General features: G+C 48.1%; 7 protein-coding genes across 7 annotated transcripts; 3 read left to right on the forward strand and 4 right to left on the reverse strand.

Moving 5' to 3' along the window:
- Positions 1–284: 284 nt before the first annotated feature.
- On the reverse strand, positions 285–2,071 carry UA08_02855 (hypothetical protein; the record flags this gene model as incomplete). The annotated part of the gene is made up of 2 exons (XM_020264943.1): positions 285–1,325; positions 1,388–2,071. 2 exons carry the CDS (start codon positions 2,069–2,071, stop codon positions 285–287), a joined length of 1,725 nt encoding a protein of 574 aa, XP_020121965.1.
- A 1,051-nt stretch (positions 2,072–3,122) lies between these two features.
- UA08_02856 (hypothetical protein) lies at positions 3,123–3,678 on the forward strand (the record flags this gene model as incomplete). The annotated part of the gene is made up of 2 exons (XM_020264944.1): positions 3,123–3,425; positions 3,484–3,678. The coding sequence occupies 2 exons, from the start codon at positions 3,123–3,125 to the stop codon at positions 3,676–3,678; spliced, it is 498 nt and encodes a 165-aa protein (XP_020121964.1).
- Positions 3,679–4,165: 487 nt separating this feature from the next.
- On the reverse strand, positions 4,166–5,097 carry UA08_02857 (hypothetical protein; the record flags this gene model as incomplete). Its single annotated transcript, XM_020264945.1, has 2 exons — positions 4,166–4,741; positions 4,810–5,097. The coding sequence occupies 2 exons, from the start codon at positions 5,095–5,097 to the stop codon at positions 4,166–4,168; spliced, it is 864 nt and encodes a 287-aa protein (XP_020121967.1).
- Positions 5,098–5,766: 669 nt separating this feature from the next.
- UA08_02858 (hypothetical protein) lies at positions 5,767–8,434 on the forward strand (the record flags this gene model as incomplete). Its single annotated transcript, XM_020264946.1, has 4 exons — positions 5,767–6,501; positions 6,565–8,121; positions 8,195–8,305; positions 8,360–8,434. The coding sequence occupies 4 exons, from the start codon at positions 5,767–5,769 to the stop codon at positions 8,432–8,434; spliced, it is 2,478 nt and encodes an 825-aa protein (XP_020121966.1).
- A 615-nt stretch (positions 8,435–9,049) lies between these two features.
- Positions 9,050–10,932, reverse strand: UA08_02859 (hypothetical protein; the record flags this gene model as incomplete). Its single annotated transcript, XM_020264947.1, has 2 exons — positions 9,050–10,725; positions 10,776–10,932. 2 exons carry the CDS (start codon positions 10,930–10,932, stop codon positions 9,050–9,052), a joined length of 1,833 nt encoding a protein of 610 aa, XP_020121973.1.
- Positions 10,933–11,198: 266 nt separating this feature from the next.
- UA08_02860 (hypothetical protein) lies at positions 11,199–12,071 on the reverse strand (the record flags this gene model as incomplete). The annotated part of the gene is made up of 3 exons (XM_020264949.1): positions 11,199–11,802; positions 11,836–11,898; positions 11,983–12,071. The coding sequence occupies 3 exons, from the start codon at positions 12,069–12,071 to the stop codon at positions 11,199–11,201; spliced, it is 756 nt and encodes a 251-aa protein (XP_020121972.1).
- Positions 12,072–17,011: 4,940 nt separating this feature from the next.
- On the forward strand, positions 17,012–19,488 carry UA08_02861 (hypothetical protein; the record flags this gene model as incomplete). Its single annotated transcript, XM_020264950.1, has 4 exons — positions 17,012–17,290; positions 17,391–18,343; positions 18,394–18,935; positions 18,971–19,488. 4 exons carry the CDS (start codon positions 17,012–17,014, stop codon positions 19,486–19,488), a joined length of 2,292 nt encoding a protein of 763 aa, XP_020122395.1.
- Positions 19,489–19,760: the final 272 nt, after the last annotated feature.

Genomic DNA, 19,760 nt, shown 5'->3' on the forward strand with positions numbered 1-19,760 from the left:
ACAACAGCTTGTATGGAGACGCGCATCCGCCAATCAGAGCCCGTCCTGTGGCCCCGCTACTTCGAGAGACGTGATTGGACATCGGCCACTGCGTTTTTATTTCTAGGGCTGATATTAAGATTCAAAAAGTCGGAGTGTAAACTAAAACCGTGCAAGAAAAGTGCAGAAACCTAATTCAATTGTCATTGCGCAGAGGAAGAGATAAGTGAAGCTAAGCTAGAAATAACCGAAAAACGCTACATTGGGTAAAATTCAAACATCAGCCAGGCAAGGAAGGCCATCAATTAAGCGCACCCGATCAACCCGGCAGACACTGTCTGGACAGTGCTGAGTTCCAAAGAGAATGGGCTAGAGTCAGCGCCCGTGGCTTGCTCCGATAGAAATTGGAATAGCTGCGGGCGACACGCTAGTATGACTTGCATAGTTTGCATGGCCATGCTCGTCGAAAGCCGTGATATCCATTCCATCGCATATAGAGACGCGGTGAGATCGCTGGCAGTTTGTGCCACCACAGTAGCAGACTGCACATCTGTCGAGTGGGCAGTGGCCGAGTTCGCTGTCTCGCTTACAGCTGTTGGTAGTTGCGTCTGTATTGTGCTCAGTGGAGATACAGGTAGACTTAGGATTGGTGATTGGACTACCAGTCCTGATGTCTGTAGTCCCGATGATGCCCCAGCCAATGCTCCGTGTTCTGGTGAGCGGTGTGAACTGCCTTCGCTTACACCATGTAGATCGGATACTACGTCTAATCTCGGACCTGTGGTTTGTAGATTGCCGCTGGTGCGACGCCTAACTAGGAGACTCTTTGCGTTCTCCACTGCAGTGTTCAATCCACTAGATGGTCCAATCTGGAGTGATCCCTGGGACTGTGCGTCTCGAGCAGGAGAGTTTGCCGAGGATCCTGAGCCAAGCAGCACATTTGAGGATCTCGCCACGGAGTCTGAGCCAAGAAGCAGGTTTGAGGGCGACCTCGGTAAGCTGGCTGGATGGTGGTGCGTAGTTGATACAGAGCCAGCCGATCCTTTTTGCGCATACTGGTTTTGGAGAACATTCTCCATGGGAAGCTGTGCATCCAGCTCGGGGAGCGGTTTGTAGCTGTACAAATCGGGCAGACTTGCCAAGGCGGTGTCAATATCATCGCCAAATAGTACGTTGTCTAGCTGAGACAGTGGCGATTGAGAGAAGGATGATACCGACAGAGAGGATGGGGTGTTGTTTGGAATGAGTTCTGGGGTCGGCACACCACTGCCAGACACGGCTAGCTTCTGCCTCTTTACCTTGACGTCTGCGGTTGTCTTTGCAGATCGCTTCTCGTGGCAGTTGCACTATACTCATGTCAGCTTGCAAATATATCAATTACACAGAGACAAAATGCAATCCGACTAACCTTTTTGTGCTGTTTTTTGTGCTTGATACAAGCGCCGTTCCGGCGAGCATTGATGTAATCTTCGATCTGAGCTTTAGTGCGCTTCTTCTGCTTCTTCGGTAGCTGCGTAGCAGTGTTCAAGTTCATGTCGAAGACGAGTTCGCGACCACCCGTCAGGGTACCGGTCGATTGATCGGTATTAGATGCCGATGACACGGGAGTGCTGTCGCCGGGGCTCTGATGTGATGATGTGATAGAAGGCGTAGCAGAGGGGGAAGCCTCGGAATCAGTCGGAAACAGCTGAGGTCCGCAGTGATCATTCATAAACCGTTGTAGATGCAAGTCAATAGCTGCATCCCTTCGCTTCTGCTTCGTGGAGCGAAGGCGATGATCAGCGGATGCCCAGGAGTCTATCGCATAACGGAAATCCTCTGCTTGTGGTGCAGGTGTCCGGGTCTCAGCCGTAAAAGGGGTTCCATTGGCCAAGTCGCAGGCAGGGTATTCCAGTGTATCGAAGAGATTGAAGTCGGCACCGCACGGAGAAGGATTCGTCTCTGGGTAGAGTTGCATATCGGAGAAGTCCATTGACTCTACTGAGGTGTCCATTGTAGGCAACTGAAAGTCGGAAGGCTCCATGTTCTCCTCGGGATAGTGGATGAAGGAACCAAAGTCGAAGGTGTCGTTGAAGGCGTCGAAGTTTGCCATGATGACCGAAGTGCTGCCCTCCTAAGATTGGTAGTTTTGAAGATAGTTGTCAATATTTGGGAGGTAACAACGTGAGCAACGGCAATTGAATTGGAGAATTGCTTGCGCCAACTGTGCCGATGATGGTACAGACTGACTGGGGGGAAGAAACGCAGTGGCCAGAGAAGGAGAGAAAAGGAATCAATCACGCTGAGGTTGGCATCTGGGAACTGGCCATGCTTAATACGAGCCTGAGGCCCCGTCAGCCCGATTTATCGATAATCTCTATCGTTGCAGCGTAGGGAGGATGACTCAGTTTCTGCAGCGCTGATTGGCTGGGCCCGGGCCACACTTGACGGTCTGGCCAACCAGAGATGCAGCAAAACATAGCCGTGGTGGGGCAGCCTTTCCCGATTTGCTCCCCGCGCCCTCCTCAGCTCCGCACGCTAGCTCGTTTGGGACGCCGACTTCTTTGTTTCATTGCGGTACGAGCCCTAAGCCCTAAGCCCTAGGCCCTAGCTACATCTTGCCTGATTCGGAAACCGGTTGGCCAATCTTCCCATTGGCCAATGACAGCCGGCACAGCCCGCGTCCTCTCTGGACCAACCAATTCGTCGTCCCGAAGCCAACAGCAGACTGCTCATGCAATGCCACGTCAACAGTCAGCGCAACCGACTCACGTGTGTTACAAGGCGAGTTTGAAGATGGAGTGCTTGAAACGCCCATCGTCGGAGTGCCAGCGGCGATTCCATATTGGAAGCGCGGAATGGCCGGCAGCAGTCGAGCCGCCGTTTCGAGGATCACCCGCTAGATCTCTTAGGGGGACGAGGTCGGCATGACGTAACCACCTTCGTCTCCGTCATCCTCGAGTCAAAAATTCGACTCTCCCTCCTTGCTCGCTGCATTCTCATTCTTCCCTTCCATAAATTCCTGAGCCACTCCCCTCGCAGAGAGACAGAATAAAAAGGAGACGAAGATCGCTACTCTACAATACGCATCAGGCCGGCCTGACCTAGTCTGACGTCTTAGCTACAGCCAGCTTTGCTACCTTATATCATATCTATCAATCACCATGCCACGAATCATTGGAACAGGCCTTCGGGCTTTGGAATTCGTCTTTACGGTCATCCTTCTCGGTCTGGTCGGTTCTCTGGAGGCTAACAGCAGCCATAACCCAGAGAGCATTCACTACTCCATGTTCACCGCGGCGTTTTCGATGCTCTTCCTGTTCTATCTGATCCCTGCTACTTGGTCCGATTCATTCACCTTCCATCCGATTTTTCCCATCGTTCTGGATTCTCTGAACGTCATCTTCACTTTCTGTGCTGCCGTCACCTTGGCTGCAAGAACTAAGGGCGATAGCTGCTCAAACCACGTAGGACTCCTTCCTTCCCTTGTATTTCCCTCAACTAGTAATTGCTGACTATCGTCAGGGCTTCCTTAACTCCAATGAGATTGCATTGGGTTCTGAGCATCGTTGCCGCGAGGCGCAAGCTGCTTGCGCCTTCTTTTGGTTCCTCTGGGCTTGCTATGTCGGCAGTCTGATCAGCTCAATCGTCGGTGGAAGGTCAAGTACCAACCTCCATTCTAGTTCATCTGCTCGACGCCCGGGCATGTCTCAAGTGTAGATGGACTGGCAACCATAATTCTCGCTCATCTTTGGAATCTTTGATTCTTTTGATCTTGTCACCTTGAGACAAGCCAGGGTCCTCAGCGAAACGGTCAAGTCCCCCCGCAATAGAGTCTGCGACACCTTGTGGGTTTTTTCTTAATTCTTGTTCTTGCTTTACTTCGTCAACAGGGGCGGCGTGGTGAGGTAAGAGCAGTGGTGAAATAAATTGTTTAATCATAACTATATATTAATCGATTGAAACGATGTACGAGGGAAAATTACGTTAATCTATGTGGTTGTCACAATGTTACGATCTTTGGTGTACTTGGGAATTTTGTCTATTTGTTGTCTATGCGTTGTGCTTTATACATATTTACATAATATATATCAATTGGAATTCGATGGCAGTTCAATTATTTGTCACCACTTGCCTCCCAAGGCTCTTTCTGGACTGACTGGACACGCAATTAACTCCCTTCACATCACTAATATGCCATTAGATGTCACCAGCTGGTCACTCCGCGCGCCTTATCAAATCCACCTCTCAGCTGAGACTCGGGGTGAACAACCTTGCCCTGCAAAATAGTATACTTGACAAGGCCCTCGCAATGTTCAGGGCGAATACGAGCTAACCAGATCAACTGCTCCTCTTTCTTTCGATACACCAGAACATTTGCCGAGAACTTATGTCCGCCGACGTGGGAGACAAAATAAATCCCCACGCCACCGGGTCTCTCGTCATTTGCATCCCGATACAGACCCGCGGGACGCAGATGTCTTTCAAGCTCTTTCTTTATGAGTGGCGCGGATATTCCGCAGCGAGCATCTCGTCGCTGGTGCGAACATAGGAGCACCACATAGTCATGCTCGCATGGTCTTGATACTAGCTGCGAGTTCGATGGTGATGGTGCTGATGAGTGGCGGTTATCTATATAGCGCGAAACTAGTTCCGGGACAGAGTTGGTGGTGACGTTGTCGACATATTCAAAGGAAGGCAATAGCAGCACGGTGGTCGCTTTGTCGCTATCCTTGCCTTCATCGTTGTGAGCAACGAGGTTGGAAGCATTCACCCTCAGACGCTATTGACATCTCGTCAGCTATACATTCTCCCCTCCTTTCGAAAGAAGCGAGGACATCTAATACGCACCTCATTCGAGCTAGCTTCTGATAGCGCATGAATCACCGTGCCTCTCTCATTATCGGGATGCGAAGCCCAGTCCGACTTGCCCGTTGCAACTAGCACGTGAGTTGTGAATGGCTTGACTTTCCCGTACAGTTTGCGTTCAGTTTCCACGTTGAACTTGTTGGGAAGGCGAACTGTACAGTCGGCGCAGTCCTTTGAACAGTCAGGCCCGTCTTCTTGCGGGTTGACAGTGGGGAATATATAATTATCGTCGTTTCCGCCGCCGATGCGCGTAGAAATCCACGAGAGCATTTTCTGAGGATGAAGATGCAACTGGACTCAGTCTAAGAAGAGAAAATGGAACAACAGAAAGACGCCTGCTCTTGATCTGAAAGCCAAACTCTGGGTTTTTTCCCTGCTTGGCTGGTGCCTTAAGCTTTATAGACTCGATTCAGATCTGCTAAATCCGATCTCCGATATCAGGTATGTGTTTCGCCCGACACTAGTTAGTTACCAGCAAGACTTATTCGTCTGCCTAGAGATGGTGCTTAGAGGGCCGTTAGTGACGGCGTATGCAACTTATCAGGATTTGGATTTGCCGCCAGCAATTGTGGGCAGGCTATTTTTCTGGTAGAGACTTTGATGCGATTGTTGTTTGTTTGTGGTGCAACACACAGAAGCAAATAACCCTAACCCTAAGCGTGTGTAAAATACGCCGTATTATCGTACCGCCGTTACGCTGCCAGTCGCACAGGAGCGCCCATGATTGGCTGGCACAGCACACCAGCCCCACACTGCTCGGCTTTGTGTTCCCGTTTGGGCATCGGGCAGTCCAACATCGCCCAACTCGCCGTGAGACGTGAGATGCGCAGCGCTGAGTCTTGTAATTTTGGTCAACAAGGCTATCGTCGTGTCGATGACCACCAATTGCTCATATTCTCTCCAAACCGCTGAAAGACAACCAACAGGAGGCGACTCATAATGTCCGGCGCGGCCGACAATGGTCTGCCAGCTGCGGATCCCGAAAACGCTCTCTCGCACCCCGAGACGCGCCCGCGCAAGCGTCGCAGGCGAACTGTCGCCTGTTCGCAGTGTCGCTCGAAGAAACTAAAATGCGATCGCGAATACCCTTCATGTAGTCGCTGTGCTAAGAGCAGAATTCCCGAACGGTGCACATACGAAGATAGCATCATTTGGCAATATCCATCTACTGTCGACGCATCAGCATCAGCTTCGGCTGCGGTAGCAACAACAACCGCGCCTTCAACAACACCAAGCGCTCACATCACGCTTCCACCGCCAAATCGTGTGGGCGCTGCCTCGCCAGGCTTCGCGAATGTCATACGAGTATCATACCCCAAATCAGCGACAGGAGCAGGAGCTCCGCCTCAACCGCTTTTCTCCGGGTCGCTAACCTCGTCTCATTTTCATCACAATATCTCTACTCCGGACCACCACCTCCGGCAACCTGGATTGTCCAGGCCCCGGTTTCTGGATACCGTGCTGGATGGTCCTGGTCCGAACACACCCGCCACCAGCAGCTGGTCACGCATTCCCGATGCAAATGCAACCCGGCCTGATCATGTCAGCAGCTATGACAATGCGCCGGCCTCGCCTTCACAGAGGCTGGACATGCCGAATAAAGTCTTGATTCGAGGCAAAGGAACGAGAACCCGCTTCAATGGTGGCGGAATGGTGTCTAATCTGATGCTTCAGGTGTGTCTTCTCAATTAAAGTCTATCTGTACCTATTATTCATCCTAACTAGCTATGCGTCTAGTTTCCAGAGCTGAAGTCCTTCCTCCATGAAGTCAAGACAAACAATCCTGATTTTAGACGCGTGCGCCTGGCAAAGGATGCACTCAAAATTGGCAGTCTCAAATCCAAATTACAGGATCCACTTATGGCTCCTCCAAATACTGCCACTTTGCTGTCGCTTCTCCCTCCCAAGGCGACCATGGATAAGCTGCTCCGTCTGTACATGCTCTACGTAGAGTCGACGCATCGCGTGATACACATTCCTTCTTTCCGACAAGAGCTCTCCGAGCTACATGCCCACATGAACAACCCGGACATGGTTTCAGCAGCCTTCGTTGCCCAAGTCTTGCTTATGCTTGCTTCTGCGGCGGGATTTCACGATGCTGAACCTCCTCAGGATTTTGATGAACCTCCCACTAGCATCAACTCTGAGCAAGTAGTAGGGTGGATTCGCTACGCTGAAAAGTGGTTTGATTCTACACACATCAAACGGCCCGATCTGACCGTGTTACGCATCCAGTGCTTGCTCATAATTGCGCAAAACAACCAGGGCCTAAACCGTAGCCACGCATGGCTGGCTACAGGTAATTTGGTCAAGACGGCTATGCTTGCAGGCTACCACAGAGACCCTGAAGATATACCGAAAATTAATATATTCCACAAAGAAATGCGAAGGCGCATTTGGGCTACAATCGTTGAATTGGACGTCCAAATCTCACTCGACAGGGGCATGCCGCCGACTCTGCAGGCATCGGACTTTGACACCGCACCGCCTTTAAATATCAATGATGACGAAATCCACGAGAATATCACCGAGAAACCGATGTCGCGGCCTGTCCAGGAAGTGACCGATTGCTCTTTCCAGACTATTCTCGCGCAGTCCCTTGCATTGCGACTGAGGATTTGCAGTATAATGAACTCTCCGGTCATATCATGTTCCTATGAAGACATCCTCAGACTGGAATGGGAGCTTGGCCGCCTCCAAGCAAGTATTCCTGCGTGGCCCACCACCGCCGACAAAGAAATTAGCCATAAGCTCATCCTGTGGAATGCGACGCTCGAAACCAAAATAGGCCAAGCACTCCTAGCAATTCACACTCCGTTTGCCATTGAAGCTGCCCAGGATCCCCTATTCAACCCGTCATCCAGATCTCGACTAGAAGTCGCATCCCTCATGTTGTCGCGACATTTGAAACTCCACGAAACATCGGGACGACTTTCCTTTGGCCATTCCACGGACGCTATCGGCCAAGCGGTCTTATCCGTCCTTCAGCATCTATTCGCTAGACGGTCGGGGTATGCATCGAACCTCATGCGCGAAATGATTCCAGAGATTACCGACTCTCTTCTCGATCTTGTTGAGAGGACTATCACCGCCTTGGAAAGCAGACTGCTTCTGGTCATCAAGAGCGCGAAGCAGTTTTTCTTCCTATACATGATCTTCGCACTCGTGAAATCGGAGTTGTATCCCGATCAGGCTGAGGAGGTTAGGAGTGTCATTCTCGACCGTATTTGCACGACTACGTATCGTATTTTGCGGGGCGTTGATGGGACGTCTAATGCAGATGGAGTTGATCTTGTAATTACCCTTCTCCCCTTTCCCCCCTCCTCCTGTCAAATGCGTGTATATGATTAACGAGAAAATTCTGCAGTCATTCCTTGCCCAAGCTCCGAGCGTCCCATCCAGCCACGAGAATAACACGCCTCTAGAAAGCGTGCCAGGGTCGTTTGAAAGTAACAACCTGTCCGATCTTTTGCTGACGGTATTCCCCCCTAATCCCAAAATCAACAAACACACACACTAACATCCATAACAGCCACCGGACGACTTCAACAGTCTCCTTCAAGTCCTCGACTGGGAAGATTTCTCGGCGTTTCCGATATCAATGTGAAAATGCCAGTCCTCTCATTATACCACACCCCCCAACCTCTTAAGCTTCCCTGTTACATCTTGCTACTTCTACTCCTTATGAGTTGTGATGAGTACATAATGAATGACCCACTCTTGATCCAAGTTGATGACCCTTTCTTTTGTCTTTTCTCTGTTGAAAGCATGCATGCGTCATGCGTGATGTATCGTGTATATACCATACCACACTTTCTCTGTTAAAGAACAAACCCCGACTCTATTGACAAGCGTCTTGGTAACCATCTCTCGTAGTCTATTATAGATGTACGTCTTGATTTGAAGCATACTTGATAAGGCGGGTCCTGGGAATACATCTTATATATACCTAAGTACCTAAATGATAAAACCAACACTAAACATGTATATGCAAATACCAAACATGAATAACCGCTAATGCATTCGTCCCTTTCCACCAACACCGCTCGTTAAGTTCATCAACGTCGTGACATGACAATATAGTTCTAACAATGGTCTGCAAATCCTGAAACTCCATCAAAAGAAAAAGGAAAAGGAAAAAGAAAGAAAAAAGGCAAAAGGCTAACCTAACTCCAACCAAAAAAAAAAAAATAGTCCATCAGCAAAAAAAGGAAAGAAGTTTTCACCGCCGCCCAAATCTACCTCGTCCAAACCTTCCCTGCCCCTTTGAGCGAATCTTGAGCGATCGATAATTAGCGTGTGCATCGGGGTTGACTTTTCGTCTTTTGGGGGATGATTTTTCGTTGCTTTTTTCTTTTCCTGCTGCTTTTTTGGTTGTTGTGATTGTGGTTGAAGTACTGCTGGTATCCTTCACCGGGATAGATGAAAAAGCGGCTTTTATTTTGTCTGTGAAACTTGATGTTAGTCGCTTTTGTTGTTGTTGTGGCGGTGGTGGTTTTGGTGCGGATTCTGTAGTGGTAAAGTCCTTGTCGGAGGAGGAGTCGATCGAGTCGTAGTTACTGTCTTCGTCGTTTTCGTTATCGTCTTGGACATGTTGTTTTCTTTCTCTTAGTCTTTTGGCGGCTGGCATCCGAGAGTCATCAAGAGTTGCGAGTTCGTCCTCGCTTTCGTGTTCGGATTTGTTTTCTTCTTGTGTTGATTTATTGAATGTTGGTACTGTTGCAGTTGTGCGTGAAGCTCTGTTTTTGGTCTGTATGACGGGCTTCATTTTAACAAGACGAGTAGTTCTCTTTTGCGTTTTCTTCTTCCATGTTTTCCCACCGGGGCCCGATTTGTTGTCGGCTTCGTTATGCGGCACTTGACTGTCGCCTACTTGAATATCCTCCTCTTCTTCAGTTCTTGCAGCATTCTGTCTCTGCTCTACTTCGAGCTCGTTCAATATATCCCAATCATCCTGCATGCGCTCCTTTTCCATATCACGCAATCCCTGTACTAGCGCTGTAAGCCCCTTTCCATTAAACCGCTGATGCTTTCGGACACCAACTGGACTCAGCGGATTATTCGCAAATGCATTGTTTGATGCATATCGTCCTGAATTCGACCGTCGTAGAAAGCTTGGGGTTCCCGAGCCCAAAGGGTTCGTGTCATCTTGCTCATCTGGCTGGGTAATTTGCCATGGGATCTGCTGGCTTCCGTCAATGTCATCGTCGCCCTCTTCCTCCTCTATCATAGTCGCGAATCGTAATGTAGTAGGGGTAGCAAAAAGTCGTTCAAGATATAACTTCTTACTCGACGAGGCTGGCGTGCGGCCCATTGCTACTGCACTTTCGTTGCTGTCGTCATCGTCATCACCATTCCCTTCATTTTCAATTCCTTCGTTATCCGCCATTTCAGGAATATCGCCTAGTCTCTGGACCTTGCTTCTCGACGGTGTCTGGATAATGGCTCGGTCAAGCGCTGCAGTCCGTTTCACAGATGGCGTCACAGTGCTTCCGCCCGAAGCAGATAGCATATCAAAAAGACCTAGCAGTTTCCCATTGCGCTGTGGAGTCGGCCCGATGGCGGTCTTGAGTGGAAGTGGAGACGGTTGCTGCTGTGGTTGTTGACGATGAGTTGTTGGACTGAACAATCGCCGGAATGCAGTGGGCGAATCATAAGGATCTAATACAGCTGGATGAAGCGGATCGCTGGCCACGCGCTGGTTCTTTGCAGGCGTGGAAAGCTCCCGTCGCGCTTTTCGAGGTGTGTGCTGATCTGTCGATAAAGCGCCGTACTTACGCTTCGTTCGGGCGTGGTGCTGGTCTGATTTGGAAGGTGTTTTTGCGACGTCTTTACTGCGTTCGTTGCATGATGGTTCTTCGAGGGCACGTAGTCGGCCGTAGGTTTTGTATTTGGCGGCTACAAAAAGGATTAGTGAGACTCAAAAGCAGAAAAAGAAGAAATCATACCTATCTCAGGGTCCTGCTTGATATCATGTCGCCCGGCTTTTCTTCCCCCGTTAGCATCCGCAAATGCTTTCTCCCACTGTTTGAGTTCGGCGCGCAAGGTATTGAGCTCGCTTGCGTCGGCGGTGCTCAGCGTAGTGGTGCTCGTGGTCGTTGCCATTGCTATTACCGCATGTTTCTCGGTGTATCAACACGGAAAAATAATTGATATCAGCGAGCTTAGGGTTCTGGCTAGTTCATTGTGTTCTTCGAGGTCTGCAAAGGGAGGAAGTTCGTGGAGCGCGTCGCGGAGTCCATTAACGCGTGCTATTGTGGGTCTACATTTCGGGCAGCTAATTGGTCAATATGACATATTCAGTCATTTGATTGGACAGATGACTATATAGTACAAATATAACGGGAGATAGATAAATCATCCCGAGAGTTCTAAATAGCGACATTCGTTACCCATCTCACGGCCGCCTTCACAATGTCCTCAATTACCCTCAGCTCCGCGCTATCCCTTGGTGCATACACCATGATCCATCCACTCTGTACCATGGGCAAACAGAACCGCTGACCCCAGCCAGCTGCAATCACTTGACGTGCATCTGGATCACTCAGCCAGACATGCAACCCATTATCAGTGGGATGTGCGTGTCCAATCTCATGATCCAGAGTTGTCTCTGATTTCACAAGTGGGTTTATGTTAGCGTTGTCCTTGCGTGCGTACAGACCGTCGGTAGTTTTGCCCTCGGTAGCAGAGGGCTTGGTCTCGAGGATGTCCGGGTGCTCGTCAGCTAGGCGGCGCATGAGGGTTAGGAGCTGCTCTCTGGTTCCCGGGTCAATGGGCTCAGGGACCTGTCTCTGGGGCAGGATGCGCGGCATCAGCTTTGGTCGGCCGCCGGCACGCGGTGGGAGCGATTCCTTAAGGTAGGATGGCCCCTCGGTGCTCAGCGTCTCGGGATTGGTTTGGCGTGGTATATGGTAGGCGAACAGGATTCGAAAGAGAGTCATGCGGCAGTATCCACTAGAACCTATACATGAGTCACTGTGACTTTCGTAGTAGGGCAGATGTACTCACTATACATTTGGCGGCGTGCCACCTGTGCCGAATGCCCTCCATTGCTTGTAATCATTGATCATCCTGCCATTGGGATAGTGGTTTAGCCTAGCCGTGAAAAAAACAAATCGTCTCCGTCTCCTTTCTCGACTTTTTCAGACACCGTACCAAATAGAGCCAATAACGGCCGAGGCAACAAGCCCCGTCGTGTATGGATTTGCGAGGATTCGCTCGTTGAGAGGTCTCATGGATGCCATTTGGCCTAGTTGTGGTTCAGAGTGTGGTTTATTCACCAGCTCCAACTTTTCCTTCTTTTTTTTTGGAAGTTGTTTTGATTTAGGCAGCATGACTTGTGCATGACGAAAGGGAGGAGGATCGCCGCCTCACATCCGCAAGCGGCTAGCCAGCGCTGCCTTGGAATTCAGGCAGGGTTGAAGCTTGGTTTTTATATTATTATTACATCTTCAGATAGTTCGCGTACCTGCATTTCATGACATGGTAGTATCGATCCATTGAGCCAGTGGGTGAAGAGTGCGAATACTTGTTTTTGTTGGCTCGAAAATCTTAAACTACAGGGGATGTCATATGACCATACAGTACTCCGTACCCTTTGACCAATCGGAATACATTAAAAGAGCAACTCCCAAGGATTAAAGTGACTGAAGGCTACTCCGTACTACGGAATTGATGTACACCAACCCCCTAATCCAACTGATACTGACGGAGATATACATAGAACAAGGTCCAGAACAGCATAGGACCCATGATCAACCCCAAAGAAGCACGCACCGTGAAATGCAACCATGGACCTGGAACTGGCAGAAGCGCTTGATGACAGTTGATCGAGAATGAGCTCTATATACTCTCACGTACACGAAGTTGCTGGTGCTGATAGTAGAGCCGCTAGTGCCGGTCTAGGTCATTTCGATGGTCTTATTGCTGGCAATTATTGAGTTAGATGCTAGACGCCTAGATCACCCCGGTTTGCAGGGTAAGAGCGTGCGAGAATAAACCGCTACTAATAAACCCCCGCCCCCCGCAGTAAAAGTGCTACATACTAAACCGTTATACTAATTCGGATTCGGACATGATGGGTTACCACTTTGATCCTTTAGAAGGGAGCCAATCGCTTTGATACTTATTAAAATGCTGAATTGGTCGCAGGATAGGAATAGGATTAAGGAACCAAAAAAATGAAATTTCCGAAACGGGGAATCGAACCCCGAGCTATCGCGATAAACCATGAAAGGCGGTTGAGAGGCGATAATGTTAGCCATTACACCATTTCGGACATGGTTGACGGGCAACGTCAGACAATGTATCTATAGCATAGTTGTAAGAGCAACGGTTTGAAACAAAAAAAGACTCCGAAACGGGGAATCGAACCCCGAGCTATCGCGATAAACCTTGAAAGGCGGTTGAGAGGCGATAATGTTAGCCATTACACCATTTCGGATATGCTGAATAATTATTCGTCTCAAGTTTAGAGAGCAGGATAAGAGCAACGGTTTGAGGTAAAAACCGGTCTGCACGTTGGCGTGCTATGATAACCGTTCAGTTATGCCAATTCGGACATGTTTAGCCGTAGAAAGTGCGTTCATACTAGTAGTCCTAAATATATATACATTGTAACAAGTCGTTGCGAAGCGTCTGAGGCACCGAGATGATGATCACCTGGAATCTAGTGAATATATATATGAGCAAGAAAAAAAAAAGGATATCTTAACGCACAATACACCTACAGAAACCCTAGACCCTAGACGTTTGGATGTGATTAGAGGATAGGCACTCAGTGATTTCGATGTGGCTCCCAAGTATGAGATGTGGTGTCGATGTATATGTATATACTTCGGAGTTGCTGATGTATGGAATCTTTATTTTGATCTCAACGAGTGAAGGACTAGATAAGGGGCTTTCCAGAACTTCATTTCTTTTTATGCATCCTTTAATATACCTATTAATTCCGTAAACAAACTTAAAACTCCGATTGATTTCAACATATGTACATAATCCTAGCTTTCGTATGTGATCGTCTTGCTATGGCCCGGCAACTGTTCTATCCAGATCCGACGCTTTATGTGTCTCGACTCTTTGATCTCCAAGCCTTCCAGATTATCAACAAAAAATAGTTGGCGCGCAGGACGCTTTTTCTGTCACTGGTGAATAGCCATGCGTGTGAGTCTCCATGTTCTATCGAAACTAAAAGTCGGCTTGAGGGGCCAGTTGGAAGAGCCTGCTGAGCATACCGCAAAGGATGCGGTTCATCAGTTAGAAGGGGGCATTGGACTGTATCACCATGTTCGAAATATAACCCTAACTTCCGAGAGAAGACAATGAAGAGCGGGAGATGTAGCAAGGGGAGTCATCATATTCTGAAGGGGCGTAGAAGGTTACTGTTTTGTGTTCGAAGTGTCAATGGACGTATACCGTATACTGTGTAGAGAAGGGAAACGATCCGGCGAGTCTAAGTCGAAGATTCTGGCCTGTATTTATACGTTCTGTCACAACAGAGACAGAACCCGGCGCAATATGTGCTCACTGAAAGGACCACACAGGCCTCTAGCTACGAAGGCGTTGACAGGTGACAAGGCTGCATTGCCTTGCTCAATGGCTTATATCAGGTCCGTGCAGCACACTTGATCCATGCTAGTTCAGCAGGGATCCCGGCGCTTAACACTCAACAGACTCACTCTGTTTCAGCCTGATCCTTTTTCCCACCACCCCGAGTGGCTTCATTGGCTCATAGAAATTACTTGGATTCCAGGCAAACATTCTGAGATTGCTGCCTACCTCAATCAAGGTTGCCGAACTTGGCATATGAATATTACCAAATACAGCAAATATACATGCACATAGTGTCAAACCTAAAAAGTCCAATGCTCTTCGAACTACTACCAGTCGTGAAGGTCCGTCCGGTGGAGTTGGCGCGAGATTGAGTAGCAAACACGACGTGAATGGGTATGCTCGCTTGCTTTGCATGGGGGCCGTCTTCGTGATATTTGTTCGATATGCGTATGGCTATGCAAAGGATGTGACCAACAAATATTTCAGTTCGTCATTTCTCTTGCGGGCGAGCGCATTGCTGACTGATACCAGGTCCTACGATCTATATACATATCCTACTATGATTAAGCATACGAAATGGTTGCCAACTGGGTGCACAGTTAGCCCTTCGCAAAAAAAAAAGCAGTCTCTTTGATGGTAAAGACCTAGTAATGAATATTTATCCAGGACTAACATATGAAGAAGAAGCCTCTGTCTTACTCTTCTTGAAAGTGTTTTTTTCCTTTCTGGTTTAATAAATCTCAGCTTCTATTTCACTGTCGGGTAAAAAATTATCATAAAGAGATCTCTATCTCTTGTATTGACACATCACTGGACATCCTATTTAAATTCATGGAAGAGTGTCATATCTAGTATATTAATCCTATCTAGAAAATAATTATGATCTTCAAACCCAACAATGGCGAATGGAAAAAAAAAGATGGTTTATCGAGTGCTAGGAATAGCTTGATAATTATAATGGATGAGAAAGTAAAGAAGAAGCTTTGAAAGATATCAAGGAATTCCTTGATAAACAAACTTAGAGATAGTATTTAGCCTATAGGATTCTTTATAAGTGCCCGTGTTTACTTCCTAGTGGCCTTGTCTTTGTACGTGTTTTTGGCTGCAACTGGCGACTGGCAACTGGCAAGCTGGCTTATATATAAGAAGCATATCTGGGGTTTTAGAGGATATTGTGTACAGATAAGGGTCAGGGCTAATTTTGATGATGGAATATAAGACATTATTCTATATACTTTAATAGTATAACTAGATAAGAACAGATTAGGGCTCCGAAACTTTGAGCTCTAACCCTAACATTGTCTGTTTCCCGATCTGGTAATCCTCTCCGTCCACACCGTAAAGGTAGGTAAATACTACACAACAGCATTGGATACATGAGACAATTATTCAAGACACGCTGTGGATATGCGTAAAAGTCGCGTTCGACATTGTCATGATGGCCATGGCTTCTGGCATGGAAAGTACGTATAGATTTCTCGATCCTAAGAAATCAAGATTTACTCACACGGCTCGTATTCACAGGAACAAAAGAGCAGTGGACTGCTTTGTTAGAGGGGTCTGGATTCAAAATCAACCATATTTACAGCAAGGCCCTCGCTATGGAGTCTGTCATTGAGGCGGAGATCGTCTAGCTATAAGGGACCTGGAGAATGTTTATGCTGTATGTCGTGCGAATTTACGATACGCTTCAAACTATGAAATCAGGTTGAAACTAGGGATGAGCATGTAATACTTAACTAGGTAGCTGCGTTTACATATCTCTTGGTTAGTGAGAGGACAAGGATTTCTATCTACTGCAAATCCTGTTATCTACCGGTAGTGAAAGAACTAGAGTCTATATCAGAAATATTTCTCCACGAGAGTTTCTCTTCATATTCAATATTACTTAAATAAGAATTTCATTGAGAAATTACCTCCTTATCACATACCTGATACCTACTAGTATGAAATACTCCGAGCGTAACACGTATCAACTCACGTACATTTATCTGTTTGCTACTGCAGGATCTAAACAACCGGCGTACCTCGTTTCTGGCTATGCATAAAGATACGACCTTCTGCAAATGAAAATAGTCGCCGATCCCGGCTTCAGACAGGGGTGGTGTCTAGGCCATGTAACATAATCAATTACACAGGTAAAATCGGAATAAATTCCACCAGTGCTGGCTGCACTGGCCCATGGATCCAGAATGCTTTGCATGCACTTAGTCGCCGAACATGCAGGATGACTTCTTAAGATGGCTCAATGTTGTCTTCCCCGGCGGCTTCGTGTATGCATGACTTGAGTCATGACTAAATAGCCAGGTAAATGAAGTGTCTCGGTGGGATAATTGTGACTTATGCAAGTGCTAGTACGAGCTATTTCACTTGAAGACACTCCCTGTCTGCTACTTCTCAGGTGCATTCATTAGACCAGCCTGTTATAGACAGAGGCACGCAAGGCCATCAGTTACCAAGACAGACGAATTACATAGGCAAACATACAGGCATACTCCGTATTAAATCTAAGTATAAAAGTCAGAGGAAAGAACAAACGAACATCTTGAATCATTGTACCGCAAACTATCCGGATTGCATAGAGAAGCTGTTTCTCTAAAAACAGCCTGTCTATTACTTCACAACCGACACGATGATCGTTCCCGATTTCAGAGCACTTCTAGACGACATAGTCACCAATTCAGATCGTGGCATGCACATTTACGGCCATGGCGATACGAAAAATGGCCAATGGCTTAGTTATGCCGAACTTCGAGCCGTCGCAAAGCAGACTGCAACCAAGATCCGCCAAATCGATGGATTCAAGCACCACGGCATCATACTGCTGCACCTTGATAACCACTGGGATAACATCATCTGGTTCTGGTCAACGGCCTATGCAGGCTGCGTGCCGGCTATGTCAACTCCATTTGTGAATAGTCCGGAAGGACGCAATACCTCGAGACTTTGGTGACGCTCCTCTTCTCCGGCTGTATGCTGTCGAGGACATTGAAAATGCTGAAAGTATCCAGCATGGAAACGGTGTCACCCCTGGCCAAGCCCTTGAAGCAGTCAGAGAAGATCGCCTTGCTCTTCTCATGCTCACGTCGGGAAGTACGGGGAATGCAAAAGCTGTATGCCTTACGCATAGCAATCTTCTCGCTTCCATGAGAGGCAAATCCTTGCGCACGCATACGCCGCCAAATACGTGCTATTTCAATTTTATTGGTCTGGACCACGTGACTGGATTAATTGACGTTCACCTTCGTGTTCTATACTCGAAAGTCAGCCAGGTCCATATCCAAAAGGCCGATTTGATTTCCGATCCTCTCGAGTTTGTTTATTTGGCTAATAAGCACCGTATTAGCCTTACGCTCGCACCCAACTTCTTCCTATCCAAGTTACGGCCAGCAATGGACAACGCGGAAGCGCAGCTCATCGAGAGCAATCTTGATTTGAGCTGTCTGACATGTATTCTTTCTGGCGGCGAAGCAAACGTCGTTGAGACTGCAGATGCTTTGTCGCGACATCTAAGCAAGTTCGGGGCCCCTCGTTGCTGCATCATCTCTGCCTTTGGCATGACCGAGACTTGTGCAGGAGCAATACTGAATGTAGAGTATCCGGAATACGATATCCGTCGGGGTTATGAGTTTGCATCTGTGGGCATGTGTTGTTCGGGCATTGAGATGCGGATCAATGTCTCGAATACGGCCTCGATGAAAGACTTCCACACCAATGGCACTAACATTGTAAAGAGTGGAAGTAGGATACATAATGGAAATCATTCTGCAGATACAGCTGTAGGTGATCTTGAAGTGGGCGGCGAGGTAGTCTTCGAGCGCTACTACAACAACCCAGTCGCTACTACAGAGTCATTTACATCTGATGGCTGGTTCAAGACCGGCGATCAAGCAATGGTCGATAGCGAAGGCCATTTGAACATCGTCGGTCGAACCAAAGACACCATGACCATCAACAGTGTCAAGTACCTACCACATGAAGTCGAATTTGCTATCTAAGAAGCTGAAATCCTAGGCGTTACCCCCAGCTTCACTGTCTGTTTTGCGCACACCGGTTACCAGGAGCTTCAACCGAAACAGCGTGCGTTGTATACCTTCCAACCTACCAGCTCGACAACAATGATAATGATGTTATTGCTGCCCGGATGCGCGCGCTGGATGGAATTACAAAGATAGTCGTTCTCCAAACAGGCTTCAAATCCTACGTGCTACCCCTGAACGAGACGCTGCTCCAAAAGTCCACTCTGGGCAAGCTCTCACGAAGCAAAAATCGCAACGCGCTGGCTGAAGGCAAATATGCCGCTTTGGAAGAAGAAAACAAAGCAATAATCAACGGCCAGTTTCCCGGCCCATTGATCGAAGCTGACTGGGGGGATACGATCAGCGTTACTGTGGCAAACAACATCGACACTGATACAGCCGAGGGGATGACCCTTCATTGGCACGGGCTACTTCAAAGAAAAACGCCGTGGATGGACGGCGTCCCTGGAGTCTCTCAATGTCCAATTCCACCCGGCGGTGGCAATTTCACATATACCTTTCAAGTCGACCAGTTTGGTACCAGCTGGTACCATTCACACTACAGCGCGCAGTACAACGAACCCCCCAGCCTTTGTCAACGTTGACAACAACCTCATCAATGGCAAAGGGGCCTACGACTGCCAGTTCAGATCGCGAACAAGGCACTGATCTAGCCAAATTCAACTTCACCTCCGGCAAGCTGCACCGACTGCGCCTCATCAATACCGGCATGAATGCCAACCAGAAGTTCAGCATCGATGGGCACGAAATGACCATCATAGCCAATGACTTTGTGCCTGTCGAGCCCTACAACATGACCGTCGTGACTCTAGGCGTCGGCCAATGCACCGATGTCATCGTCAAGGGAACCGGGCAACCCACGGATCTGTACTGGATGCGTTCAGACGTCGACATGGACTGCTTGAACATGACCGACACGTTCCCCAATGCCACGGCCATCATCTACTATGAGAATGCAAATCTGTCCGCCGTGCCAACTACAACACCGACCTCCTTTTGGTCGAGCAATTCATGCGCCACCGATCCTCTTCAGAGCACCACCCCTTACTACCCGCAAACACTTTGTTGACCAGATAGACTCTGGCGTGTAGCTGAATGTGAATAAATAGATATCCGTTATCCATACTGGGCGTCGATAGAGATAAATATGCCCGTGTTTACTTCTTAGTGGTCTTGTTTGTACGTGTTTGCAAGTCCTACATACATGGCCTGGACAGAAGTACCTACCTACGTAGACAATACATAGTAGGCAGTCTATACTCAGTCTGAACAATCCTGCCAACTGGCTAAATACTCAAATCAATAAACCGCCATCATCATCATCATCATCATCCATCCCCC

The sequence above is a fragment of the Talaromyces atroroseus genome (assembly GCF_001907595.1).
Source record: "Talaromyces atroroseus strain IBT 11181 chromosome Unknown scaffold_2, whole genome shotgun sequence".
NCBI lineage: Eukaryota > Fungi > Ascomycota > Eurotiomycetes > Eurotiales > Trichocomaceae > Talaromyces > Talaromyces atroroseus.